This window comes from Mustela nivalis (assembly GCF_964662115.1).
Source record: "Mustela nivalis genome assembly, chromosome: 9".
NCBI lineage: Eukaryota > Metazoa > Chordata > Mammalia > Carnivora > Mustelidae > Mustela > Mustela nivalis.
Window position 1 is genome coordinate 89,923,966 of NC_139028.1, and position 25,445 is coordinate 89,949,410.

At 34.4% G+C, this 25,445-nt stretch overlaps 1 protein-coding gene across 2 annotated transcripts in view; it reads left to right on the forward strand.

The window, feature by feature from the left end:
- The window catches only part of ELP4 (elongator acetyltransferase complex subunit 4), a 243,826-nt gene that overhangs the window by 45,826 nt on the left and 172,555 nt on the right, over positions 1–25,445 (forward strand). For both annotated transcript variants that reach the window (XR_014316313.1, XM_082748867.1), the window contains exons 4-5: positions 11,550–11,681; positions 19,545–19,684. Coding sequence is in view for 1 of the 2 variants with exons in the window: in XM_082748867.1 (XP_082604993.1) it covers positions 11,550–11,681; positions 19,545–19,684 (272 nt within the window). In the remaining variant the exon portion in view is untranslated. The remainder of the gene's footprint in view (positions 1–11,549; positions 11,682–19,544; positions 19,685–25,445) is intronic.

The following is a 25,445-nucleotide window of genomic DNA, read 5'->3' on the forward strand; positions in this document are numbered from 1 at the left end:
ATATACCACATTTTCATTAGTCTTCTGTCAGTGGACACTTAGGTTGTTTCCATGTGTTGGGTGTTGTAAAGAAGGCTGCAGGGATCATGGGGGTGCAAATCTGTCTTCAAAGATAGTAATATTATTTCTTTCAGATACATACTTTCAGAAGTGAAATTGCTAAATCATATGGTAGTTCCTTTTTAACATTTTGAAGAACCTCCGTATTTTTCATAGTAGCTATACCAATTTACATTTCCCCCAGCAGTGCACAGTGGTCTCCTTTTCTCCACATCCTCACCAACTTTTAGCCCTTGTATTTTTAAAAATATTTTATTTACTGACTTGATAGAGAGAGAAAGAACAAGCAGGGGGAACAGCAGGCGGGGGAGAAGGAAAAGCGGGCTCTCTAATGAGTATGGATCCCAATGTGGGGCTCTCTCTACCAGGACCCTGGAATCATGACCTGAGCTGAAGGCAGATGCTTAGCCGACTGAGCCACCCAGGTCCCAAATCTCTTGTATTTTGATGACAGCCATTCTCACAGATATGTAAAATAAAATTACCTTTTTATTTTCTGGTTGAAAGAAAATATATAGGTCTTCATTTTATTATTAAGGCGTTACCAGTTTATTGTTTTTTATGATTTCTACCTCCTTTTTGGCTTCCTTTTTTAATGGCTCAATTACATCTTCAAATACTCTTTTTTTTTAATCATTTTTATTAACATACAATGTATTGTTTGCCCTAGGGGTACAAGTCGGTGAATCATCAGGCTTACACATTTCACAGCACTCACCATAGCACATACCCTCCCCAATGTCCATAATCCAGCCACTCTATCCTTAACACCCCCCACCCCGAGCAACCCTCAGTTTGTTTTGTGAGATTAAGAGTCTCTTATGGTTTGTCTCCCTCCTGATACCATTTTGTTTCATTTTTCCCTTCCCTACCCCCCACAATCCCCCACCCTGCCTTTCAAATTCCTCATACAGAGAGATCACGTGATAATTGTTTTTCTCTGATTGACTTATGCTCATGGATTTTAAGAACAAATACTGTGAAAATTTCTGTGCTACCTAAAGCAATCTACACATTTAATGCAATCCCTATCAAAATACCATCTTTTTTTTTCAAAGAAATGGAACAAATAATCCTAAAATTTATATGGAACCAGAAAAGACCCCAAATAGCTAGAGAAGTGTTCAAAAAGAAAGCCAAAGTTGGCAGCATCACAATTCCTAACTTCAAGCTCTATTACAAAGCTGTCATCATCAAGACAGTATGGTACTGGCACAAAAACGGGCATGTAGATCAATGGAACAGAATAGAGAGCCCAGAAACAGACCCTCAACTTTATGATAAACTAATCTTTGACAAAACAGGAAAAAATGTCCAATGGAAATAAGACAGTCTCTTCAACAAATGGTGTTGGGATAACTGGACAGCCACATGCAGAATGAAACTGGACCATTTCCTTACACCACACACAAAAATAGACTCCAAATGGATGAAAGACCTCAATGTGAGACAGGAATCCATCAAAATCCTTGAGGAGTACATAGGCAGCAACCTTGTTGACCTCAGCCACAGCAAATTCTTCCTAGAAACATCACCAGAGGCAAGGGAAGCAAGGGCAAAAATGAACTATTAGAACTTCATCAAGATCAAAAGCTTTTGCACAGCAAAGAAAACAGTCAACAAAACCAAAGACAACTAACAAAATGAGAGAAGATAGTCGCAAATGACATAAAGGGCTACAAAATCTATATCTAAAATCTATAAATAACTTATCAGACTTAACACCCAAAGAACAAATAATCCAATCAAGAAATGGGCAGGCAGAAGACATGAACAGACATTTCTGCAAAGAAGATATCCAGATAGCCAATAGACACATGAAAAAGTGCTCCACATCACTTGGCATCAGGGAAATAGAATTCAAATACTTTTTTTAAAAAAATATTTTATTTATTTGACAGAGAGAGAGATCACAAGTAGGAAGAGCAGCAGGCAGAGAGAGCGGGGGGAAGCAGGCTCCCCGCTGAGCAGAGAGCCCGATGTGGGGCTTGATCCCAAAACCCTGAGATCATGGCCTGAGCGCAAGACAGAGGCTTAACCCACTGAGCCACCCAGGCACCCCACAATTCAAATACTTTTAAAAAGAAAAGTTTGTGGTAGGTAAGCTTTTGAAATATTATATGCTTTTAAAAAAATGACTGTGTTTGTGTTTACGCTTAATAGATAATTTTCATCAATGGAAATTTCTTTTTTTTTTTTTAAGATTTTATTTATTTATTTGAGACAAAAAGAGAGAGAGCATGCACTAGTCGTGGCGGGGGGGGGGAGAGAAGGAGAGGGATAAACAGACTCCCCACTGAGCAGGGAGCCCAGTGTGATGGGGGCTGTATCCCAGGACCCTGAGCTCATGACCTGAGTATAAAGCAGATGCTTGGGGCACCTGGATGGCTCAGTGCTCAGTCATTAATATCTGCCTTTGGTTCAAGTCATGATCCCAGGGTCCTGGGGTTGGGCCTGCATGGGGCTCCCTGCTCAGCAGGAAGCCTGCTTCTTCCTCTTCTACTCCCCTTGCTTTTGTTCTCTCTCTCACTGAGTCTCTGTCAAATAATTAAATAAAGTCTTTTAAAAAACAAAATTCAAGCAGATGCTTAACCAACTGACCCACCCAGGCATCCGCTCAGTGGAAATTTCAGTAACAATTTGCCTCATACTTTGAAGACACTGTTCCATTGTCTTCTAAAATCCAGGATTGCTAAGGTATCTGGTGCTAATCTATTTCTTTTTCATTAGTGAGTAGTATATTTTCCTCTCTTTTAAAGCTTTCAGGCTTTTACCTTTATCCCTCAAATTATGAAAGGGCATGACAATCCTTTTAATGGGTCTTTTTTCCATTAAACTGGTTTAATTCTTCATACATCTTTCCAGTTTGAAATACGATGTCATCTGCTCCATAAATGTTTAAAACTCTGATTTTTTAAATTAAATTTTGATCATGTAAGTAATTCACAATTAGTATACATTCTCTTTTTCTACAGGTTATATCATAAATAAAGTTCAGCTCACATGCCCCAAATTCCATTTAACCCCATCTCCCACCTTCAGTAGGTTAACTGCTTTTTGGGATTTGATGTGAATTTTTCCAAACGAAAAATACATACATACATGTATATGTAATCAACTCTCTTTGTTTTGTGCTTATGGTTTTTTTCATTAGCTTTCTTGGCGTATAGTTTATATATAATAAAATTTACCAATTTTTTATACAACTTGATTAAGTCATAATGTATACAGTTGTGTAACCACCACAATCATAACATAGAACCTTTCCATCCCCTCAGAAATGTGCCTCTTTGCAGTTAATCTCCTCTTCCTACCTGGCCCCTTCTACCATTTGGCCCCAGTCAGTTTACCATCTCTATAATTTGCCTTTCCTAGAATTTCATATATTTGGGATCATGTGGTATATAGTATTTTGTATCTGGCTTCTTTCACTTAACATAATGCTTTTCAGATTAACCATGTATCTGTGTGTGTCAATAGAATTGATTCCTTTTACTGCTTTTATTAGCCATTCATTAATTGATGGACTTTGATTGGTTTCTACTTTTTGACTATTAAATGAAGTTGCTATCTACACACCTCTGTATGAGCATATGTTGTTATTTCTTTTAGGTAAATACTCAGGAGATGAATTGTTGCTGAGTCATATTGAAAGTAAATTATTTAATTTTTAAGGAAATTTCCAAACTTTTCTAAAGTTGCTTTGCAGTTTTGCATTCCTACCAGGAGTGTATAAGATTTCCAATTGCTGCTTTCCTTTTTAACATTTGGTGTTGTCGTGTTTTAAATTTTATTTTAACAATTCTAGTGTATGTACAGTGATATCTCATTGTGCTTTTAATTTGCATTTTACTAATCACTAATGGTGTTGAGCACCTTTTCATGTGTTTGCCACCCATGTATCTTTGGATGAAGTGTCTATTCAATTCTTATCCATTTTTTATTTGATTGTATTTTTATCATTGATTTATAAGTGTTTTTATGTTCTGGATACAAGTCCTATATCAAATATTTGTTTGGCAAATATTTTTTTCCCAACCTATGGCTTGCCTCTTTCTTAGCAGTATCTTTTGAAAGCATTAATTTTTTTACTTTTATTAACTCCAGTGCCTCAATTTCTTATTTTATATTTCACGCTATATTTTTGTCCTATTTAAGAAATATTTGCTTTCTTTTCTTAAAGGGCTAGATAGCAAATACTTTTGGCTTTGTAGAGACTGTATGGTTTCTGTCATAATTACTTGATTCTACTATCAAGCAGCCATAAACAATTCTTAAGCAAATTCTAATAAAACTTTATATACAAAAACAGGCCCACAAGCCAGTTTTCTGACTCCTAGGATAACCCCAAATCACTGAAGTTTTCTCCTTCATTGTTTTCTGAGAATTTGTTACCATTCTTTCCCTATGGAATTGCCTTGGCATTTATGTAGAAAATCAAATAAATACGTGGGTCTCTTTTCAACTTTTGTTTCTGTTCATTGACCCATGTATCTATCTTATACGAACTTCATCGTTCTGTTTTTATGTCTTAAAATCAGGTATTTTTAAGTCTTCCCGCTTTCTTCCTTTGCATAGTTCTTATGTCTATAATATAGCTTTTGCATTTCCAAATAAATTTTAAATTCAGCTTGCTAGTTTATATGAAAAAGTTGGCTAGAATTATTCTTTTTCTTCTCCAGTTATTTTTTCCTTGTGTCCCTTTTTTTTTTTTTTTTTAAGGTTTGTTTATTTGACATAGAGAGAGTGTGCATGAGCAGGGGGAGGTGGAGGAGGAAGGGCAGGCAGAGGGAGAAGCAGACTCCCCACTGAACAGGGAGCCTGATGCAGGACTTGATCCCAGGTCCCTGGGATCATGACCTGAGCAGAAGGCAGCCACTTAACTGACTGAGCCACCCAGGTGCCCCCCTGTCCTTTGTTTTTGATAGTTTCTGTTGCTATCATCAAATTCATTGGTGTATGGTTTGCTCATACTGTCTCCTCACTATATTGTTATGAACTTCTTTCCTTTTGTTCATTTTATGTTATTTTAAAGAAAATTTTGTTTTTAATGAGTTAGTGTATAGCCACTGCTACACACTAAGATAAATTATACTTTCATTTCTATCAAATAAATTTTATTGGATATCCAAATATACAAGTCACCATTTTAAGCAAAGAAAACAGCAGTCCTAGACTTGGAGGCAGAAATCTTAGGACTTCCTGGATAAGCATACATTGTCCACTTTGTAAAACAATAATATGAAATAAAGTTCAAAGTTATATCTTTGTTATAAATACATATAAAGTTATATCTTCTTTGTGACCAAAGAAGAGTTAACTGAGAGTTCTATGGATACATTCGGCCAGAAGCCAAGAAATGAATTAGCAGGTCTGGAATGAATGAGAAAATAATTGTGTTAAAGTAAGGGTGGAGGAGCTGAGAGAAAGGGAGAAAAGAATGAAAGATGATAGCCTGATTAAGTATACTTTGAGTTTGACATGCAGTCAAACATTCAAATAGAATATCGAGAAAGCAGGTAAATCTCTGGGCCCAGAAATTGGGGGAATAATTGAAAATAGAGATTTGCTAGCCATCATTTCTTTCTCCATCAAACATTTACTGAATGCCTACTGTGTGCCAGTAACTATGTTATGCAACTGAATGTTTTTGTCCTCCCTCAAATTCACATCCTTCCAGCCTAATAGCCCCAAAGTCTTAGCTCATTCCATCATCAACTACAAGTCTAAAGTCTATTCTGTCATCTAAATCAGATATGGATAAGACTTGACACATGGTTCATTCTGAGGCAAAATTCTACTCTAGTTGTTTAACCTGTGAACCTGTCAAACCAGACAAATTATGGGCTTTTAAGTACAATATAAAACAGGCATAAGATAGACATTCTCATTCCAAAAGGGAGAAATCAGAGAGAAGGAAGGAGTGATAGATTCTAAGCAAGCCCAAAATTTAACCAGGTAAATTCCGTTAGGTCTTAAGGCTCATGAATACAGTTCTTTGGTTGCATGCTGTACCTTCTAGGCCCATTAAGGTAACAGCATCATACACCTTCAGCTGGACAGGACACCAGCCACGTGACTTGGTTGGGCTACAGTCTCACCCTTTGAAACCAAGATTGAGGCAGCCATGCCCCACCACAGGCTGACGGCTCTGAGCCTGTGGTAGGAGCGGCAGGATGATCATCGCTTAATCACCTTTGGGATCTTTTCTTCCCTTCTTTTTTGCAGGATAGCTCAGGCTTGAAGCCAAATTGTTCAATGGACAAGCCTATAAAATCCAAGAAGTCTAACTACCTTCCTTAATTCCATCCTGCTTTGTCTGTAGTTCAAACTGGCAGTGTTTCTGCTGGTAGAATAGCTCTATTCCTGGTTTGTGCTGAGATGACTGGGTAAGTCCATGAGTCATACCCAGGATCTCTTTATCAAATGGTTGTTTAGCTATACCTTTAGTGTTCTCTTCAGAACCAGCTTTTTCATTTTTTATAATATATGGGCTGGGAATTTTCTGAATTTTCAAGTTCTGGTTCTTTTTGCTTAATAATTCCTTGTTTACTTCATCTCCTTTTGCATTTTACTATAAGCCTGAATAGGAAGTCATCAGAGAGGGAGAAAAACCGTAAGAGACCCTAAACTATAGGAAACAAACTGAAGGTTGCTGGAGGGGAGAAGGGTGAGGGGAGGGGGTAATTGGGTGATGGGCATTAAGGAGGGCATGTGATGTGATGAGCACTGGGTGTTACACACAACTGATGAATTATTGAACACTACATCTGAAACTAATGATGTATACGGTATGTCGGCTAATTGAATATAAATTCTAAAAAAAAAGAAATCTCAGCTAAATACTCAGTTTTGTTGCTCACAAGTTGTACCTTCCACAGAATACTAGAACACAGTTCGGCCAAATTCTTTGCTACTTTGTAACAAGGAGTGCCTGTCCTCTAGTTTCTAGTTATATGTTTCTTATTTCCATTGGAGACTTACTAGAATCTCCCTTAACATCCATATTCTAGCCTGCATCTCAGAACTCTTTCAGCCTCTATCCATTACCCAATTTCAAAGTCACTTCAACATCTTTAGGTACTTGTTACAACAGAACCACATTTTTGTGCCAAAATCTGTTTAAGTAATCTTAAGATACCATAACAGAACAAGAATACTTTAGACTGGCTTAAACTATTGAAATTTATCTTCTTATAGTTCTGGAGTCTGGGAAGTCCAGGATCAAGGTGCTGGCCAATTTAGTTCCTGTGGAGGACTCTTCCTGACTTGTAGATGACTCTTAATGTGTTTAAGCATCCCCTTCCCAGACTGCTCCGTCCTTCTCCTCCAACTGGACTGCTTGTTCTGTAGACAGTTATTACTCTGGCACTCTCCTTCATCATCCTAACAACTGCTCTGACTTTGCTGGTGGTGGAGTACATCCTCTAGTGACTTGAGAGTGAGGAGATAGAGGTGTGAGGTGGTAGAGACTTTAAACATTGCACGTCTGAATTTGTCTTAATTTCACTCTCAAATTTAACATTTCTCCAGTCAAATGTAGAATTGTAGACTGAAAAATAACTTTGCTTCTGAAAAGTCCAGATCCTGGAAGCTTTTCAGTTGTTTTCCTTTTTCCCTCTTATTCTGAAGTGTCAGAATTCTATGCTTTAGTGTATGTCTGTTTTCATTCATAGTTTGAATAATCAGGATTTTAAATCTGTATCTCCCATTTTTTATTTCTGGAAATTTCTCTTAGATTATTTCTTTCATATTTTTGTCTATTATCTCTGTTTCTCTAAAATCCTTTTGTGGTGTCAACCTCCTGGACTAATTCTCTAAATATTTTCTTTTCTCTCTCATTTTCTATCTTTTTAAGAGGTCATATAGCATAATGGTTAAGAAACTGAGTGATGGGGTGCCTGGGTGGCTCAGTCGGTTAAGCGGCCGAGACTCTTGATTTCTGCTTAGGTCATAATCTCTGTGTCCTGGGGTTAAGCCCTGTGTTGGGCTCCGTGCTCAGTGGGGAGTCTACTGGAGGATTCTCTCTCCCTCTTCCTTTGTCCCTTCCCCCACACTCACTCTCTCTCTAAAGTAAATAAATATTTTAAAAAAGAGAGAGAGAGACAGTGATAAAATAAGATTATGCATTACAAATCCTTGTTCTGCCATTGAGTTACTTTGTGATCTTCAACAGTTTAAACTTTATGCTCCAATGCCTTCATGTATAAAATTGTTTTATTAATAGTGCTTACTTAAGATTGTTTAAGGATTAAATATGTTAGTTGTATAAAGTGGGTAGAATAGTGCCTGGGAGTTGGAAATTGCTTTAAAATGTTAGCTATCATTTTTTTTTAACATTGCTCTCATTATTATTGTTATTGTACCTTTATTCTGAGAGATTGATCAACTTGATCTTCTAGAACTTCTAGATCATTTTTTTTAATCTCCTAGTACATTTTCAATTTCTACAAACTCAGGTTTTTTTCTTATTGTTTCCTTTTACTGAAGTGTTTCTTACACACCATCTCATATAATAGATACTACTTTTTATTCTTTTTGAAGTTTTTATCTGTTCGTGGCATTGTTTCCTGCTCATTTGTCTTGGTCTTTGAATTCCATATTAGATGCTTATTTCAAATATCTGATAATTCTTGGCTGTCTTTTAATATTGAAGAGTAAGAGACTAGAAGGCTAGTTGGAAAGTACTGTGTATTTAGGCACATAACTTGTGATCTGATAGATTTACTATAAATTTAGCTAGTGGTATCTCTCTAAAGGCCTTTTCCCTAAATTTTGTCAATTTCTCCAAGGAGGATTTCTTTAATCTCCTGATCTCCAGCCTGTTCTGCTTAAGAATGTCTTCTGGCCTTGTTAGAGCCTAGCAGTGGGAACCAACTATGTGCAGGTGTTGGGGTTCTGGGGGTATCTCACTCTTCTGTACGAAGATTTGCAAAGTTACCCTGTCTCCAATATGATGTTTCACCCCTGCCCTCTGCCGTGTTTCTACTTCCAGTTTATCAGATGTGACCTATCCATATCTCTTACACAGTTGGGGAGGAGTTATATCCTGGCTTTTAGTAGAAAATAGGGGATCTGAGAGATCTTTTGTTTTTAAAGATTTTCAACCAATCCTTCTCCTTTGACACACAAGAGTGTTCCTCCCTGCTTGCTAAAATTACTGGTCTTTTCTGCAAGTATACCTGTTATTAGAATTTGTTAAAGCCAAGTGGTAGAAACTGGGATATATGTGTTTATTATATTATTCTTTATTATTTCTATGTGTTTTATATATCCCATAGAAAAATACTAATTTGAGATGCAAGGCCTTATGTTATAAACATTCTCAGATTGCAAACAACTGAAAGGTCCAACAGTAAGGAAATAATAAACTGAATTTTAATTAAGTCATACAATTTAATATATAGCCATTGAAAATCTTATTTTTGAAATGTGGGGATGCTCACAATACTATGTTAAAAATGTAAAATACAGAGGTGCCTAGGTGTCGCAGTTGTTTAAGCATCTGACTCTTGGTTTCTGTTCAGGTCATGATCTCAGGGTCATTAAGATCCAGCCTTGGTTCAGGTGTCACACTCAGCTCAGAATCTGCTTAAGTTTCTCTCTCCCTCCTGTACCTCCCCACCAAGTGCTCTCACTCTCTCTCTCAAAAAAATAAATCTTTTTTTTAAGATGTAGAATACAAATAATACACATTATCATATGCCTAACAGGCAGCATGCATTTTGTAAAAGGTGCATATATATTTTTTTAAAAGCCTGGAGGGAAATACTTGAATATGTTCAGTTATTATTCTTAGGTGGTAGGTTAATAGGTAATGTTTCTTTATCTTACAACTTTCTTTGTTGAACATTTACCACTTTTAAAATCAATTGCTGTCCAGTCAGTATTGATTTTTAAAGGTATAGTTGGATACTTTTTTTTTTTTATGGTGAAGAGACATTTCTTTCTTTAAAGTTTTTATTTTAAGTCCAGTTAGTTAACATACAGGGGTATGTTAGTTTCAGGTGTACAGTACAGCGATCCAGTGAGATGAATGCTGTTGTTATCTCTATATTTCAGAGAGTGAGTAGAGACATGGAGAGGTCCAATAGGTGGTCAGGGTAACCATAGACACAGCTGTTACACAGTGTGTAAAGTCAAGATTTAGACCTAAACAATCTGGTAGTAGAATTCATACTCATAACCACTATATTGTACCATATGCCTCACAAATATGAAACAAATATGAAAACATAATTTATATTTTGTAAGATAGTAAGGCTTTGCTGGGAATGATGGAATCAGAGTTTAAATGATATAACTAGTTTCTAATACCAGCATAAATTAAACTTTTTTTTTAAGATTTTATTTATTTATTTGACAGACAGAGATCACATGTAGGCAGAGAGGCGGCAGGGTGGGGGGAGCAGGCTCCCTGCTGAGCAGAGAGCCCGATGATGATTCTGGGCTTCAACCCAGGACTCTGGGATTATGACCTGAGCCAAAGACAAAGGCTTTAACCCACTGAGCCACTGTTGTTCTGTTTGGAGGTCTTTAAAGGAGGTAACTAAAATATATGATGGTTACTGTGTTTTCCAGCTGATTAGTTGATTTGATTCTAAACATAAATAAATTTGATTTTGCAAAGTAAAAGTTGCAGTTTAGACTAATTTATGTCATAGCACAAGATTATATTTACTAAGCCAGCACCCTACATTATCTTTATGATTTTTGATAATATAAAAAGGCAACTATTATATGTGCTTTCCTTCTCAAAGAAACTTAGGTACTTTTTCTTTGCATTATTTCTGTAGTTCCTCTACACACACTCACACACACATGCACGCGCATGCATTTTCTGTGTGTTTTTTATAGCTACTCTCTGGATCAGCTTCCAAAAAAGGAAAGATAAAATTGGACTTCAGTGTCTCTTTACTTAATGAGATTTTAAATTCCATTTTCATTGTTAAAAGAAGAGACATAGACTTGCAGGTGCAAAACTAATATTTGATAAGGGCAAAATGAATGTCTTATTGTTGTAACTTCACCAATTATTTAGGTGAATGAGTTTTTTCAATTCTAGTATTACAAACCAGTAAACAGATTGCACACATGCTTTATTTTTACCTAGCAAGAGACATAACAGTAATTACATGTAATTCATAAATGCTAATTCCAGGCTGTGCTTTATGCGTGTGTGTGTGTGTGTGTGTGTGTACACATACATACACATATACATATAAAAGATCATACCTCCTGTTGCAGTAGCATTTGGTTTTTGATAGTATAAAAATTTGAATACTTTCTTTAAATTCTGGTTCATTCACACTATTATATATACGATTTTCCTCTGTTTTAGAAATAGCCATATTGTTGTGACTGTGCTTCGATCAGTTTTAAGGCATCAAGGTCTTAGAAAGTTCTAGGATTGTGAATATTATGATTTAAGAAAACTGTCGCATTTTTAAATCACAGATGTTCAATAATGTGTCATTTTGTTTTCTTAGGAACTTCCTGCACCATTACTCGATGATAATTGTAAAAAAGATTTTGATGAAGATGTATGTAATCATAAAACACCAGACTCTAACATTAAGATGAAAATAGCTTGGCGTTACCAGTTATTACCCAAGATGGAGGCAAGTCAACATACAAACTATCTCTAAAATTTGCAAATCTGTTTGTTTTCATTTTATAGAATCTTTTATAGTATACCTTTCATTCTTTAAATGCACTACAATGTATATTTTCTTATTTAAATAACTAGATATTTTATCAAGATGACATTTCTTAAAAAATAAAATTATGGCAAAAAAAATATTTTTACCAAAGTAGATTTCATTTCTTCCATAATTTCCATATAGAATCTTTTATTCTAGGATTGCAACCCAGAGTAAGGAACTCATAAGCTATTTCTGTCCAATTTGGTTACCTATAAATAATCAGCATAACTGGTAGTCCCTTGGAATTACTATTTTTATTCCTATACATTTTCTCTCATTGTATTTTCGAACTCAGCTGTCTGATAACCTCATCTGTCCAGGATAGACTAAAAGACAGAAAATGAAAGGAAGATTTCTGTGAAAATGAATGTCAATAAATCTGCTCATTAAAGATTATGAACTCTGAGGTGCCTGGGTGGCTCAGTGGGTTAAAGCTTCTGCCTTTAGCTCAGGTCATGATCCCAGGGTCCTGGGATCGAGCCCCACATTGGGCTTTCTGCTCAGCGGGGAGCCTGCTTCCTCCTCTCTCTCTCTGCCTGCCTCTCTGCCTACTTGTGATCTCTGTCTGTCAAATAAATAAATAAAATCTTAAAAAAAAAAAAGATTATGAACGCTGCTCCTGGTGAAGGCCCTGTTCATTTATTAGTTCCTTTATTTGATTATTCACTTATTCACCTTTCAGAACACTTTAATGTCTACCAGACATCCTATTGGTAGAAAAGAGAGAAATTCTAATCTGAATAAGACACAATACCCATAGCCTACCCTTCTGTCTTCTACACTGACATCACTCATACCTTCCCTAAGGACAGATATGTTCGTAACACTCCTTAACCATAAATGCCTAATTTGGTATATTATTTCCACTGCCTCCTTCTAAATGCATGGGAGACTGTCATTCATAAAACCCTTCTGCCAAGCCTAGACAACACCTGTAATTGAAATTGGGCATCTTCGTTTGTATGTTTAAGGGACAGCTAAATTTCCTTCACATATATCCGCCCATTTTTCTAAAAAATTGGTTTGGGTTATGGACATTGGGGAGGGTAAGTGCTATGGTAAGTGCAGAATTCTCTGCAGTATTCTGGGTGGTCATTATCAGCTAATATGTGAGAATTAGGATGTGAGACGAAACCTATTTGTCATTATAAGCCTGCAATATGAAATACAAACTTTTTGTATATAAGATCTATACAACCTAACCCAAGCCTAACTTTTAGTCTCCTCCTATGTGAATATAAAATGCTATATCCATCTGTCCTATAGAGTTATTCCTTATAAATTGCTTATATTTCTTCTAGTAATGCTTTTTACTTTCTTATTCACCAATTCAGCCTTCCCCAAATGCAAATATTACTACTTGGACAGCTTTCCATACATAATTATCTAGTTTCTTATTTTTGTGTCCATAGCACTTAATGTATTTTAAAGTACTTCTAACATTATTTTATATGTATTTGTTGGTATAACTCTTTTCTCCATCAGATAGAATTCTCTATGTAGGCAGAGAACCTGTTTTTTTTTCTCTCATAGCTCCATGTTAATGCCCAGTACTCAATAAATATTTGATGTGTGATAAATGTATTTATACGTTTATACAGCTAGCAAACATTGAGTATTGCGTGTGTATTAAGTGTAAAATATGGTATAAAATTGTTGTAATTTTGTTGGGAAAGCTATTTGAATAATAAGATTTTTAAGCTTGATTTAAATGACTGAACAAACTACAGATGAAGGATATTTGCAACTGATAGAAGAAGGAACAAATTTTCCTTATATACAGAGAACTTTTAAAATGAATAAGGAATAACCTACCAACCTAATTTTTTTTTATTAACATATAATAGATTATTTGTTTCAGGGGTACAGGTCTGTAATTCACAGCACTTACCATAGCACTTACCCTCCCCAATGTCCATAACCCAAACCAATTTTTTAGAAAAATGGGCGGATATATGTGAAGGAAATTTAGCTGTCCCTTAAACATACAAACGAAGATGCCCAATTTCAGTTACAATAAAAGAAATGCAAATTAACACTGCACTGACCAGGGGCTCCTGGGTGGCTCAGTTGGTTAAGCTTCTGTCTTCAGCTCAGGTTGTGGTCCCAGGGTCCTGGAATCAAGCCCCACATTGGGACCACCCTTGAGCAGGGAGCTTCTCTCTCCGCTGCTCCCCGTGCATGTGCTCTCTTCCTCTCTCTCTTTGTCAAACAAATAAATAAAATCTTAAAAAATAAAAAAAATCTGTGTTGACCTGCCGGTTTTCTCTTAATAAGTTGTCAATAACCTAAAATGTTTGGTGAGACACTAAATTAGCAAGGGTGTGGAAAAACTAGTACTTTCTTGTACTTTGCTGGTGGAAATATAAATAGTACAATTTCTGTGGAGGGCGTTTGGTAGATACTTCAGAATTACAAAAAATATTTACCCTTTGATCCTTTTGGGTATTTACATTATGAATCTATTTACTCATATGTAAAATAAACATATCTATTTATGAGGCATATTTTTAATAACAGGATTGGAAATAAACTAAGTGTCCATCAGTAAGCACTTGGATAAGTAAATTACAGTATTTGTATACAGTAGAATACTGTTACATGTGTATTAAAAAATACAGGGGAGCTCTGTAGTCATTTTGTAGGCATAGCTTGGATGTGAAGGAGAACTGGATATAAGAGGCCAGATAAATGGAATTATTCTGTTTGGAAAATGTTAGTAGAGTGATAAGAGATTAAAACAGACAAGGAATGTAGGACTAGCCCTTGAGAACCCTAATGGCAAAGAACTTCATTCATGTCTTTGAGCTGATAATTTCATTTACATTCCTGAGCTTAATGGTAACTCTTATAAAGAATGACTATATTCTTATTTTTCTATTGGTTTGTTCTGAAAGAGTCAATAAAGAACAAAAGTTCTAAGTTAAATTTAGCTTTCTTTCAGAGACAATGTGCCAGACCAGTTGTAGGCTATATAAATCAATCGTGTCTTACATTTACTTTATTTTTATGCTAACCTCAACTATGTTTTAGTTTTCTCATTGGTCAGTAACATTCTTCAGGTGAAATTGCCAGTGAAGATGCAAATAACTGAAACTTTAAGCCTTTTATTTTTTACTGCTTGTTAAAAAATCTGCTTAAAGTTGGGGCAAAAGTTCTTTGTTTGTTATATTGTTTCTTTATATATTATAATTACGAGTGCTATTCCTGCCCCCTTTATATATAAGTCAGTAGTCCTTATTCCACTCTTCATTTTAGAGTGTAGTGTGCCTGCAGTTGTTTTGATTTCATCTATGGAAGTAAACTCCTCAGTGGTCACATATTAACACATAAACCCCGTGATCAGTTTTCAAAGTATACAGTGTGTTTTTAAAATTGTGTTATTCTCACAGTGATCTTTCCGAGATGACTTACTCTCCCATTTTCTTGAGTTCTCCACTAAAATATCATTTAATTAGGAATGTATTCTGTTCTCACTCTCTATAAAAAAGTAAAACCACTCTCTCTCTGTCATCTCACTGTCTTATTTTTCTTCAGGGCACTTATGGTCACCTACCAGATAATATCATCTATCTTCTCCTACTAGGCTGCCAGCTCAGTGAAAGAAAGTGACGTCAAATCTCTTGCTTTACTGGCAAATAGGGTGCTCAATAATTAGTTATTGAATGTGTGAATGAATGAATAATTTTTTAAAAATTTTTTTTCAGTGTGAATGAGTGAATGAATTATATAGTAGCAAAACTGAGTAAAGTTACATTAATTAATACAAATAAAATAATGCTTATTTTGAATGTACTGTCCATGGTTAGATTTGTAAAATTTATTAGTATTTATAAGTGAGCTCTTTCCAGTTGACAAAAATAGAATCTTATGACTTCTTTGCTTTCCTCGAAATGTCACCAGCATGTATATTTTCCTGTCACAAAAATTTTACATATGAGGATTTGCCAAGACTGATAGCCTTCAGCAATCATCTACTTTATAAATCCAGATTTTACTTTGCCATTATTAGTTTAAAAACAACAAAACAACCCTGGGTTTTCTGTGTCCTACCTGGGACAAAATATTGTTAAAACTCTTATGACTAAAGATTAAACAAGTAGTCTGAAGCTAGCTATGTCATTTATCAGAGATAGCTTTTACTCTAAGTTTTACTGTAAGTTGCCGCGAGTTCCCCACTTGGGGGATACAAAGAAGGGTAAGAATATGCACACCTAAGTCAGTAATTGTAGCTCAGTAAAGGATAGAGCAGTGCTGCTTCCAGTTGGAGGGGTGTGTAGTTTTAAGAAGGCCCCCTTCCCTTGGCCTGTGATTTTGATTCTCTCTCTTAGGTAGGTCTGCTTTTTTCCCCCCATCCAATCATCAAATCCTATTCCCTTTCACCCCACGAATTGGTAGCTTACAACATATGCTGAGACCTAATTTCTTCAATATTATATAGTTCTATTACCAAAGCCTTCAATGGTTCCAGCACTTAGGGTATGTATTAAATCTTTATTATATTAAATCCTCATTACACTTTGGCTTTCTTAGTGGTTCAGCCATAATAATCCTTCTGATAGATGTGTGCATATTGCAGGTTGACAACAAATACCATTTTTCAAATGAGGTAATGTATTTACAAAGGATAGTAATAGATCTTCTGATTCTCTAGTGAATCATGATACAATAATTAATATCATTTAGGTAGTGCTTTACAATTACAAAATATTCATTGCCAGTGTTGCATTAAGTTCTCACAACAGCCTAACAAAATAGTTGTTATTGGTGGTTGAACGGAGGCTCAAAGTGGTTAGTTAACCATTTGGGTTCTTGCTTTCTGTTATGCCATACTGAGAAACAAGAAATGATAACAGTAATAAGAAAGTGTCTTATTTAGATTGTTTATTTGGTGTGCAGCTTTTGTCTGAATGTTTTTTTCTTTCTAACATACTAGAGGTGAGGGATGGTACTATTTCATTTTTCTGTGTTCCTTCTGGTCCCCCATCAGAGTTAATTTTTCCATAGCATAATACATTTTTACTGAACCATTCCATTATTCTCTGTTCCACAGTTGACAAAAGTAAAAGTTAGTCTGTAACTGTGAAACAGAAGTCTTCATAATATAAAACTAAAGCAACATGTTCTTATTAAACTGAGTAATTGATGACATGTTGATTTATTTAATGCATCTTTTTTGTGGAGTTGATATTTTTTCTTAGAGTATTATCAGACTTAAAGCATTAGTTATTGTTTTTCAGAGGGAATATTTGAAGTCTTTGTTTTATAAATCTAAGCCTCAAAAGATTTCACATTATTTTTAAAAATCTGATTATATTTTAATGCTTTGTGTTTGGGTACAAAATTTTTTTCCTATAAGGGTATATTTATTTTTCCAGTTTCATTTTTATTGAAGAATTAAAGCTTTTCATCATTAATAAAATTTGTAATGTCTACCTTGTGAATATTTTAGTTGCCATATTTAATCCTAATTTCTAAAAAAATAATAATAACTTAATTGTAACAAAAAAATCTTCCAAATTTTATTCTTATATTTTAATGAATTATTTGTGTTTTATATGTAAACTGTCACAGCATGAAATCAATTTTCTGCCTTGATTCATCCCAAATCTGAGATTTCTATCACATTAATATTATAATTAGAAACAGTAATAGAGACGGCAACTTAAAAAGCATACTTTGCTTCTTGGCAATTTAGCATATTTCTCTGAGTGCCCAAGACTTCAAGAACCTTCAGTGCACTAATAAATTTATTAACTCAAACTTAAAAGAAGTGAAAAGTCTCTTTCTTTCTCTCTCCCCATGGCCAGTCTGCTAAAATAGATTATTCATGCTTATTTGATTCAGGTAGGCTTTTGCAAGCTTCCCTACTAGGCCTGGGAATGTGGTACATTGAGGCCTTTTCAGAGGCTTCTGACATAGACCAAGCTTTTATTGCATGGTGTTTTATTATTACCAAATCCTAGTCTCCACCCAGTTTGTAGGCACTCTGCTTATTCTTTTGAATCAGGAAAGGTTATCACCTACCTTAATCCATGGAGCAGCGTGGATTAAGGACACCAGTGTGCCCCAGGATTCTCAAAGAGGATCCTGGAAACTTCTTGTTTCTTCTTTTTTGCTTGTCTTTACTAAATTCTATTGGGCCTTAGGAGGATTTGCATCTGAAATGGGCAACCTGGTGTTTTTCTCAATGAAGACATCAGATCAAAGTTCAGTTAGTCAAGGCCTTTCTAAAACATTAAGGGGGCTTGGACTTACACAATAAAAAGATGAGCTCTAGCAGAGATTGCAGTAAAAACATTCTGAACTATAATCCGGATAAAGAATAGATTATAGGCCAAAGAACAGACCTTGTTTAAATTGCTTTATACTAATAACTTTACATTTAAAAACTTTACCCTATTTTTTAGAAACGTACTTTAATGTTTCATAATTTGTTAATACTGCCATGATAAATAGATAAATCATGTTTTAGGAGCCATACTTGTATATATATTGTATTGAAAATATTAGGTTGAGCTCATTGGTCTCTTTCATTAATGACAGCAAACAGTATTTTATGGAGGGGTGAGCAGTCATTTTACCTAGAAAATAAATGCCAAACCCACAGACTAAATCTGAGAGTTATGTTTCTATTAGACTTAATATTTTTTACTCTTTGTTACTGTATAATTTGATGTTGGTAGGCATCCAATTTAAGAATATTAATCCTTTAAATCTTAAAATTCAAAGATCTAGTGTCAAGGAAATGTCTTTATCTAAATTACAAAGTTGGCAGTTACTTAAATAAATTAAGAACTCACTCCATAGAGTTCTTCAGTTTCTGCAAATTATCTGCAGATTATCTGTTTTGTTGAATGTTCTGAAATTTGTCTGTAGTATTCAGGACAGTGAAAATTACGTAAATTTAGATTAGAAACTATTAGAAATTATTGTCAATCTGTTAGTAGTTGAACTTTGGACAGAGGTATATATATTTCTAATGTATTGAATCAGTGCAGAGTCCATTCAAAGCAATATAATGAGAATGTTCTGTTACTAGGCCTTTACTATCCTGTGTAAATAAATTCAACATCAATAGCTACTAGAGTTTCTTATGAGAAAGATGATTTGTTGGAGAAATAGGTAATGGCACAAAAGAGGAAGTATCTATGAACTAATGATTATGTCAGGTTTCTGGTTTATCTAATATTATTTGTATGCATTCTCCCTCTTTAGCACATGCCTTGGTCCCAATGGGAGTACCCCAACATATTTTATACTATAAGTTTAATTTTAAATTTGTAAGAAATTTTGAATATATATACACACTGTCTCGTGAGAATTTAATTTTTAAATGATGCTCAGTTTAATATATTTAAATAGCTAGTTTCTTTTGGGCCCCTCACCAATGATTTCATTGGCTTAAGTTTTTATTAGTTCTTAGCAATTCCATATTTAATTTGTCATTGAAACCTGTAACCTTTAAAAAACAATTAATATATGTATATTAATTTTTTTTAACTTGGGAAGATTTACAGTAAGAAAAACAAAGAGGTATTTGAATTCTTATCAAATTTGATAAGAGAAACATGAGAGGAAAAGGTTGATTTCTAAGTCATCGTTTAAAATAATAAAAGTTGTATGCTTCTTTGAAATTTAATAAGTCTGTGTATATCAGCTCTTCCTATCAGCATTAAAATGCTCAGATATATCATATTTTGCTGAATGCAGTTCAAAAACATTGTAGTTTTAAAAAAATTAATCTTTTTTAACAATCAATATGGATTTTCTTAACAGTCTGGACCAGTCTCTTCTTCAAGATTTGGTCACTATTATGATGCATCAAAAAGGATGCCACAAGAACTAATTGAGGAATCAAAATGGCATGGATTTTTCTTTCCAGAAAAATTATCTTCAACTCTTACTATAGAACCATGGTAAGTTAATGACTCCATTCTAATTTCACAGGTTAACAGAATTCATTTTTACCACACTCTTTAAAATAATGCATAACCAAAGGTACATACCCTAATAATAAATGTTTTCTATGTAACATGTAACTGTAATCATGCATATGTTTCATACTATTTCTTTATATGTGGTTTTCTTTTTCTGGTCCTGTATCTATTGGAATTGCTGTTATTCTTAATTTACAGTTTGAAAAGTAATAATACCTGCTGTTCTTATATTCAAAAAAATGTGGAATAGTTTTTATATCAAGGTCTTTTAGCCCTAAATGCAGATAGATATCTAAATACTACTGATTGATAATATAGCAGTGAAAATGGTATGATGTACTGCTGTTTTTCAGTAAGTGTTCTATCAAAAAGTAAACAGAAAGTGTTAGTTTTCCAATATTTTATTTCTTAAAGCTTTCTACTTCTAGTAAAATTATTCTGTAAATATAGCAATCTGTATTTTTTTAGGTTACCTTCAAAGAATTCAGGGGTCTTTTGAGTTTAACAATGAAGTGTTTTAAATAGTAAACGAACACAACATGTTTATAGTGCAACTAATTTTATTAAGGCAAAACTCTGAAAATTACAGTACTTGACATTGAACAATTTATAGTGTTAAGAATATATAATTTCAATTCTGGCTGCCGTTGAGTCAAGGAAAGTAATCCATGGAGTAGGTTGTAGCCTCTCTTTTCTTTCATCTTGTAAAACCATTATTTTCAAAGTGAGATGAGTTATTCCATGGAGATTTAAGAGACAAGAAATTGGGAACTGAAATGACTTACAAATCCATAGAGTCTCTTTCCAGGAATATTACTTGAGAATTTAGTGAAGACTATCCTATTTATTGTTACTAAATCTCTTTCAGAAAATAAAAAATATTCACTTCATTATGGTTTCTCCATTCTGTGGCTTGAGACTTACCGAAAGTGGTGCTTTGATGTTGTCTTAGTGTTACCACCAACCATTAATGAATGACTGCTGTGTGTGTCGGTCACTCCACTACCTATTACATTGGTTACCTAGCACAGTCCTTGTATGAACCTTAACAAAGTGTATATTCCCATTATCCAGAAGATACTGAAATTCACAGAAGTTATTTATTTGAGGCTCAACTATTAAGTGACAGAACCAGGATTAACCCAAATCAGATCCCTCTCTTTTTGCTTTACTGCTTCAAGAGACATTGCTGTCCTTTGCCTTTACCTTCCTATCTTATGAAGGAAAGAGCACTAATAAAGAAATAAAAAAAGAAATCTGAGTTCTGACTGTCAATCCTACCGTTAACCTTAGGAAATTCCCTTAAATTCAGTGAAAATGAATATCCTTTGAAAAATTAGGGTAGAGGGATACCTTTTGTCCTACTTACATCACTAATATTTTGTTAAGTTTGAATGATTATATTGATTATACTTAATCAATATATCAATACTATTAATTTTTGCCATTCCCTAAACCAAACATACATATACTTTATGGCTTTGAAAACAACTTCTTGATTTCTCAAGCAGTAAATGGTGGAACCCAAATTCAAAGTCAGTTCTTTCTAACTCAAAATTCTGTGTTAACTATAATGCTACATGGTCTCCATTCCTGGAGTACTTAAGGAAGTAAAAGAATGTAAAATGTTCATTAAGTGTAATATAAGTAAACAAAAAAATGTGATGTTACTTTTGTAATTAATAAAATGTTTTAAGAAAAAAATCTTATGCCCCAAAGAACAAGGTTTTTGTTCATTCAGTCATTAACTAAAAGAAAGAGGGAATGAACATTTGTTGAATAGCTTGTTCCATGTCAGGCACTGTTCCAGGCATTTGACCATGGGATATCTTATCTAATCCTTCTACAACCCTCCAAAGGAAGTAATATTATCTCCGTTTTTTAGGAGCTTGATGTCAGAGACTGATACTAAATACCTTTCCCACTTTCTCAGGCTGTTAGTGACAGTCTCTGACCTAAACCCAAGTCTTCAAAACATCTACTTATATTCTGGGCCAGGCTGCCTCCATTTGCTGCTGTAGTAAATGTGTAGCACATGAAGCCAGGGGCCAGGAAAAACTACACCTAGATCAGCCATGAGAATATAGTTCTATAGTTTTTAAAATATGTTTCTTTTTTCAGAGTGTGCTTTGAGAACTAGCAGTTTTGCACAGAATAGGAAAATTTATAGATTTTAATTATCAAGGCAATATTTCATTTCATAGCAGTTAACTGATAATTCATTTATTTCATATAAAACGTAAATGCTTAATTAAATGTAATTAAACTTTAAACATGTAATTAAATTAATTTTGAAAATGAGTACTTACCATGTGAGATTTAATTTATGAAAAGCATGTGCTCATTTCACTAAAATGAACTTTACTGGTTCATTTATAAAACAATAAAGCTAAACTTTACAGTTGTCTATACTTTTCCTGTAATTAAGACTAGAGGATATAGCTGTGTCTCACTATCATATAGTATATAATTTCATATATTCCAAAGGCCCTGTTGAAACATAGTTTCTTTTATGGTGAGAAAAACTGGAGGTCATTTAAAATTTGCATTAACTAATTTAAAATTGTTAGCAGGTATGCTTATAGGAATGTTCATATATACAATTTAAACTTTCAAATTAAAGTCTGGCTATAAAAACCTGAGAAGTATCACTCTAATATTACAAGATAGTTTTGTTTCAATATTTCATTGTCATAAATCAGATAATCTGAATTACAGAACAATGATAGGAAAAATGATTTTGAGAATAATTCTGCAATCCAAGATTTTTTTACTTTGGTGTTGTTTTGAATTAAGCTTTGCTAACAGGTATGCAAGGACAGTTCTGTTGTCCTTAGGAAAATAATGCTGATGTTCAGGGTACTGATAGTATCTCATCTTTCTTATTTATTAACAAATCTACTAACACACTGCTTAACCTGCTGTTTAAACTGAATTATTTATGGTCTGCCCAATGCTTCCCCCTGCCCAAATTTATATGTTGAAGCCCAATGTGATGGTGTTTGGAAATGAGGCCTTTGGGAGAGAATTAGAGTTGGATGAGGTCATGACATTAGGACCGTGGTCTGATAGGATTGGTGGTGTTCTTAAAAAGAGGGAGAAATATCCAGCTCCTTCTCTTTCCTTGAGCACAGGTACATGAAAGGCCATGTGAGCCACACAGCAACAAAGTGGCCATCTGTAACCCAACAGGAGAGTTCTCACCAGATACTGAACCTCCTAGCACCTTGATCTTAGATTTCTAGTCTCCTGAAATTGAATAAAATTAATCCTTGTTGTTTAAGCCACTCAGTCTGTGGCCATTTTGTTATAGGAGCCCAATCCAGTTGATAAACCCACTATATTATAAAAGGTTACTTTTTTTAATACAACAGATCTTCAATGTTGAGTTTATATACAGATGGGAGTGAATAGAATGATTTTGTTTTGAGATGTTTCTTTGAAATTTGAGATTTTATTTTTACATAGAGATCCTAAAAATGGTTAGTAGTTTCTTATATTAACTAAAAGTTTTGTATTAATTACATTGAATGAACCGAATTCTGAAAGAACTAGTTACCTTTTTAGAAGACTTTCTAGGAGAAAATCAAAAGAAAGAAGATAAGAATTTTACTTAAGATTTTAGAAATCATTACTTTTCCTTATTTTGCCAAGTCTGTTTACCACTTAAATGGAACATCTGTATGAGCCTTCTGTAATATTTTCCTAGACAAATTATAGTTACGATCCTCCATACATTCCTACTTACTTTTGTTCATACTGTCAGATCATTTAGCATATTGTGCTATAATTATTTGTCCTGTTTCCATTTTTATCTTCCCTCTCAAGCAGTGGAAATCCTTGAGGAAAGGGGTTTATGCTATCTTCATCTCTTTATTCATGAATCTAGGACACAGGTGTTGACAGTTGATCAACTAATGATTCAATGCACAAAGTATAGTAATAACTCATATTAACTGTAGCCTTGTTTGTAGCTCAAAGATATAGTGAGCAAAAACTAATAACTGAAACATAGCCATGTAAGAGTATATTTTATCTCACCAGGCTAAAACATTGACATTTGGCATCACAGAGCCCAGTGCTATTAAGAAAGAAGAATCCATCTAAAAAAGCACAGGGCTAAAGAATGAATCTATTGCCTGGGCTACCTGTTATGAGTGGATCCCTTTAAGAATTTAGTTTTACCTTTTCTGGAGTAGAGAAGTAGAGATCTAATGAGATGAGAAAGACAAGTATAGCAATGGCACCACCAACTAGGACACATTATCTTAAACTCGAAACAGTACTATATTCTGATTTTGATAATTGTGCAATGATTATGTGCAAGATGTTAACATTAGGGGAAGCTGGGTGAAGGGTATATGGAGTGCTCTGTACTATTTTTGAACCCTTTTGTAAGTCTAAAATTATTTCAAAGTAAAAGGTTAAAACACAGGATTATATGGTACCAGGCTATTAAAAGGAATTAGTAGAGATGTATTAAATATATGTATATATTTTTTTTAATTTCGAAAATACAGATCTTTCACACTGAGAAACAGAGAGCCATTGTATATTTAGAAGGTACAATTAGAAACTCATGACAAAGGAATTTTGCAAGAGAACTTCTAGGTAAGACTAAAGGTTCAGAACAGGGGTATGCTAAATCCTTATTATTATGAATTATTAAGAGGATTCAAAATGAATAACAAATGAATGAATAACAAATCTTGGAACTGAGTGCAAAGCAAGGTGTATATATTGGAAAGGAGTTTGCTAATTGGCATGCTAGTGATATGATTAAAGTAAAAATATATCTAGGATTCCTGGGTGGCTCAGTTGATTGAGCTACTGCCTTAGGCTCAGGTCATGATCCTGGAGTCCCAGGATCGAGTCTGCATTGTTCTCTGCTCAACAGGGAGTCTGCTTCTCTTTCTGACCCTCCCCTTCTCATGGTCTCTCTCTCTCTCTCTCTCTGTTTCTCTCTCTTTCAAATAAATAAATTTTTTAAAAATCTTTTTTAAAAATCTAAAAATTTTGAGAGAAAACTATTAATCCTAAACCTCATTTTAACCAATGAAAAAGAAATTACTTGCTTATGTGTTTGCCTTTCTTCTTTTTCTGTCCTCCAAGGGGGCCTTTGGTTATGCAAAAATTAGTTGCTCATCCTGGCATCCTATCTTCATTGGTATGCATTTGTTTCATTACTTCCTGCCTAAATTCTGCATTCCTAGTCCCAGTTATTGTCCCCTAGGTTTACTCTCTGTTATTAATTCAACATTATAATTAATCCTTCCAAATTTTATTCTTCCTTCAATTAGGTAATCTTAGGCCTTTGACTCCTCTCTTTCACTCCCTACATCCAACCTATCAGCAACTCCTGAAATTTTTATTTTTTATTTTTTTTATTTAAATTTCAGTTAACATACAGTGTAATATTAGTTTCAGGGATACAATACAGTATTGAACACTTCCGTACAACACCCAGTGCTCATCACAGCAAGTATACTCCTTCATCCCTATGACATTTTAACCCAACCCCCCACCCACCTCCCTTCTGGTAACCATCATTTGTTCTCCGTAGTTAATATCACACACACACACACACACACACACACACACACACACACACACACACACCATATCTTCTTTATCCATTTTTCAGCTGATAGAAACTTGGGCTGTTTCCATAATTTGGCTATTGTAGATAATGCTTTTATAAAATCAGGGTGCATGTATCCCTTTGATTAGTATTTATATA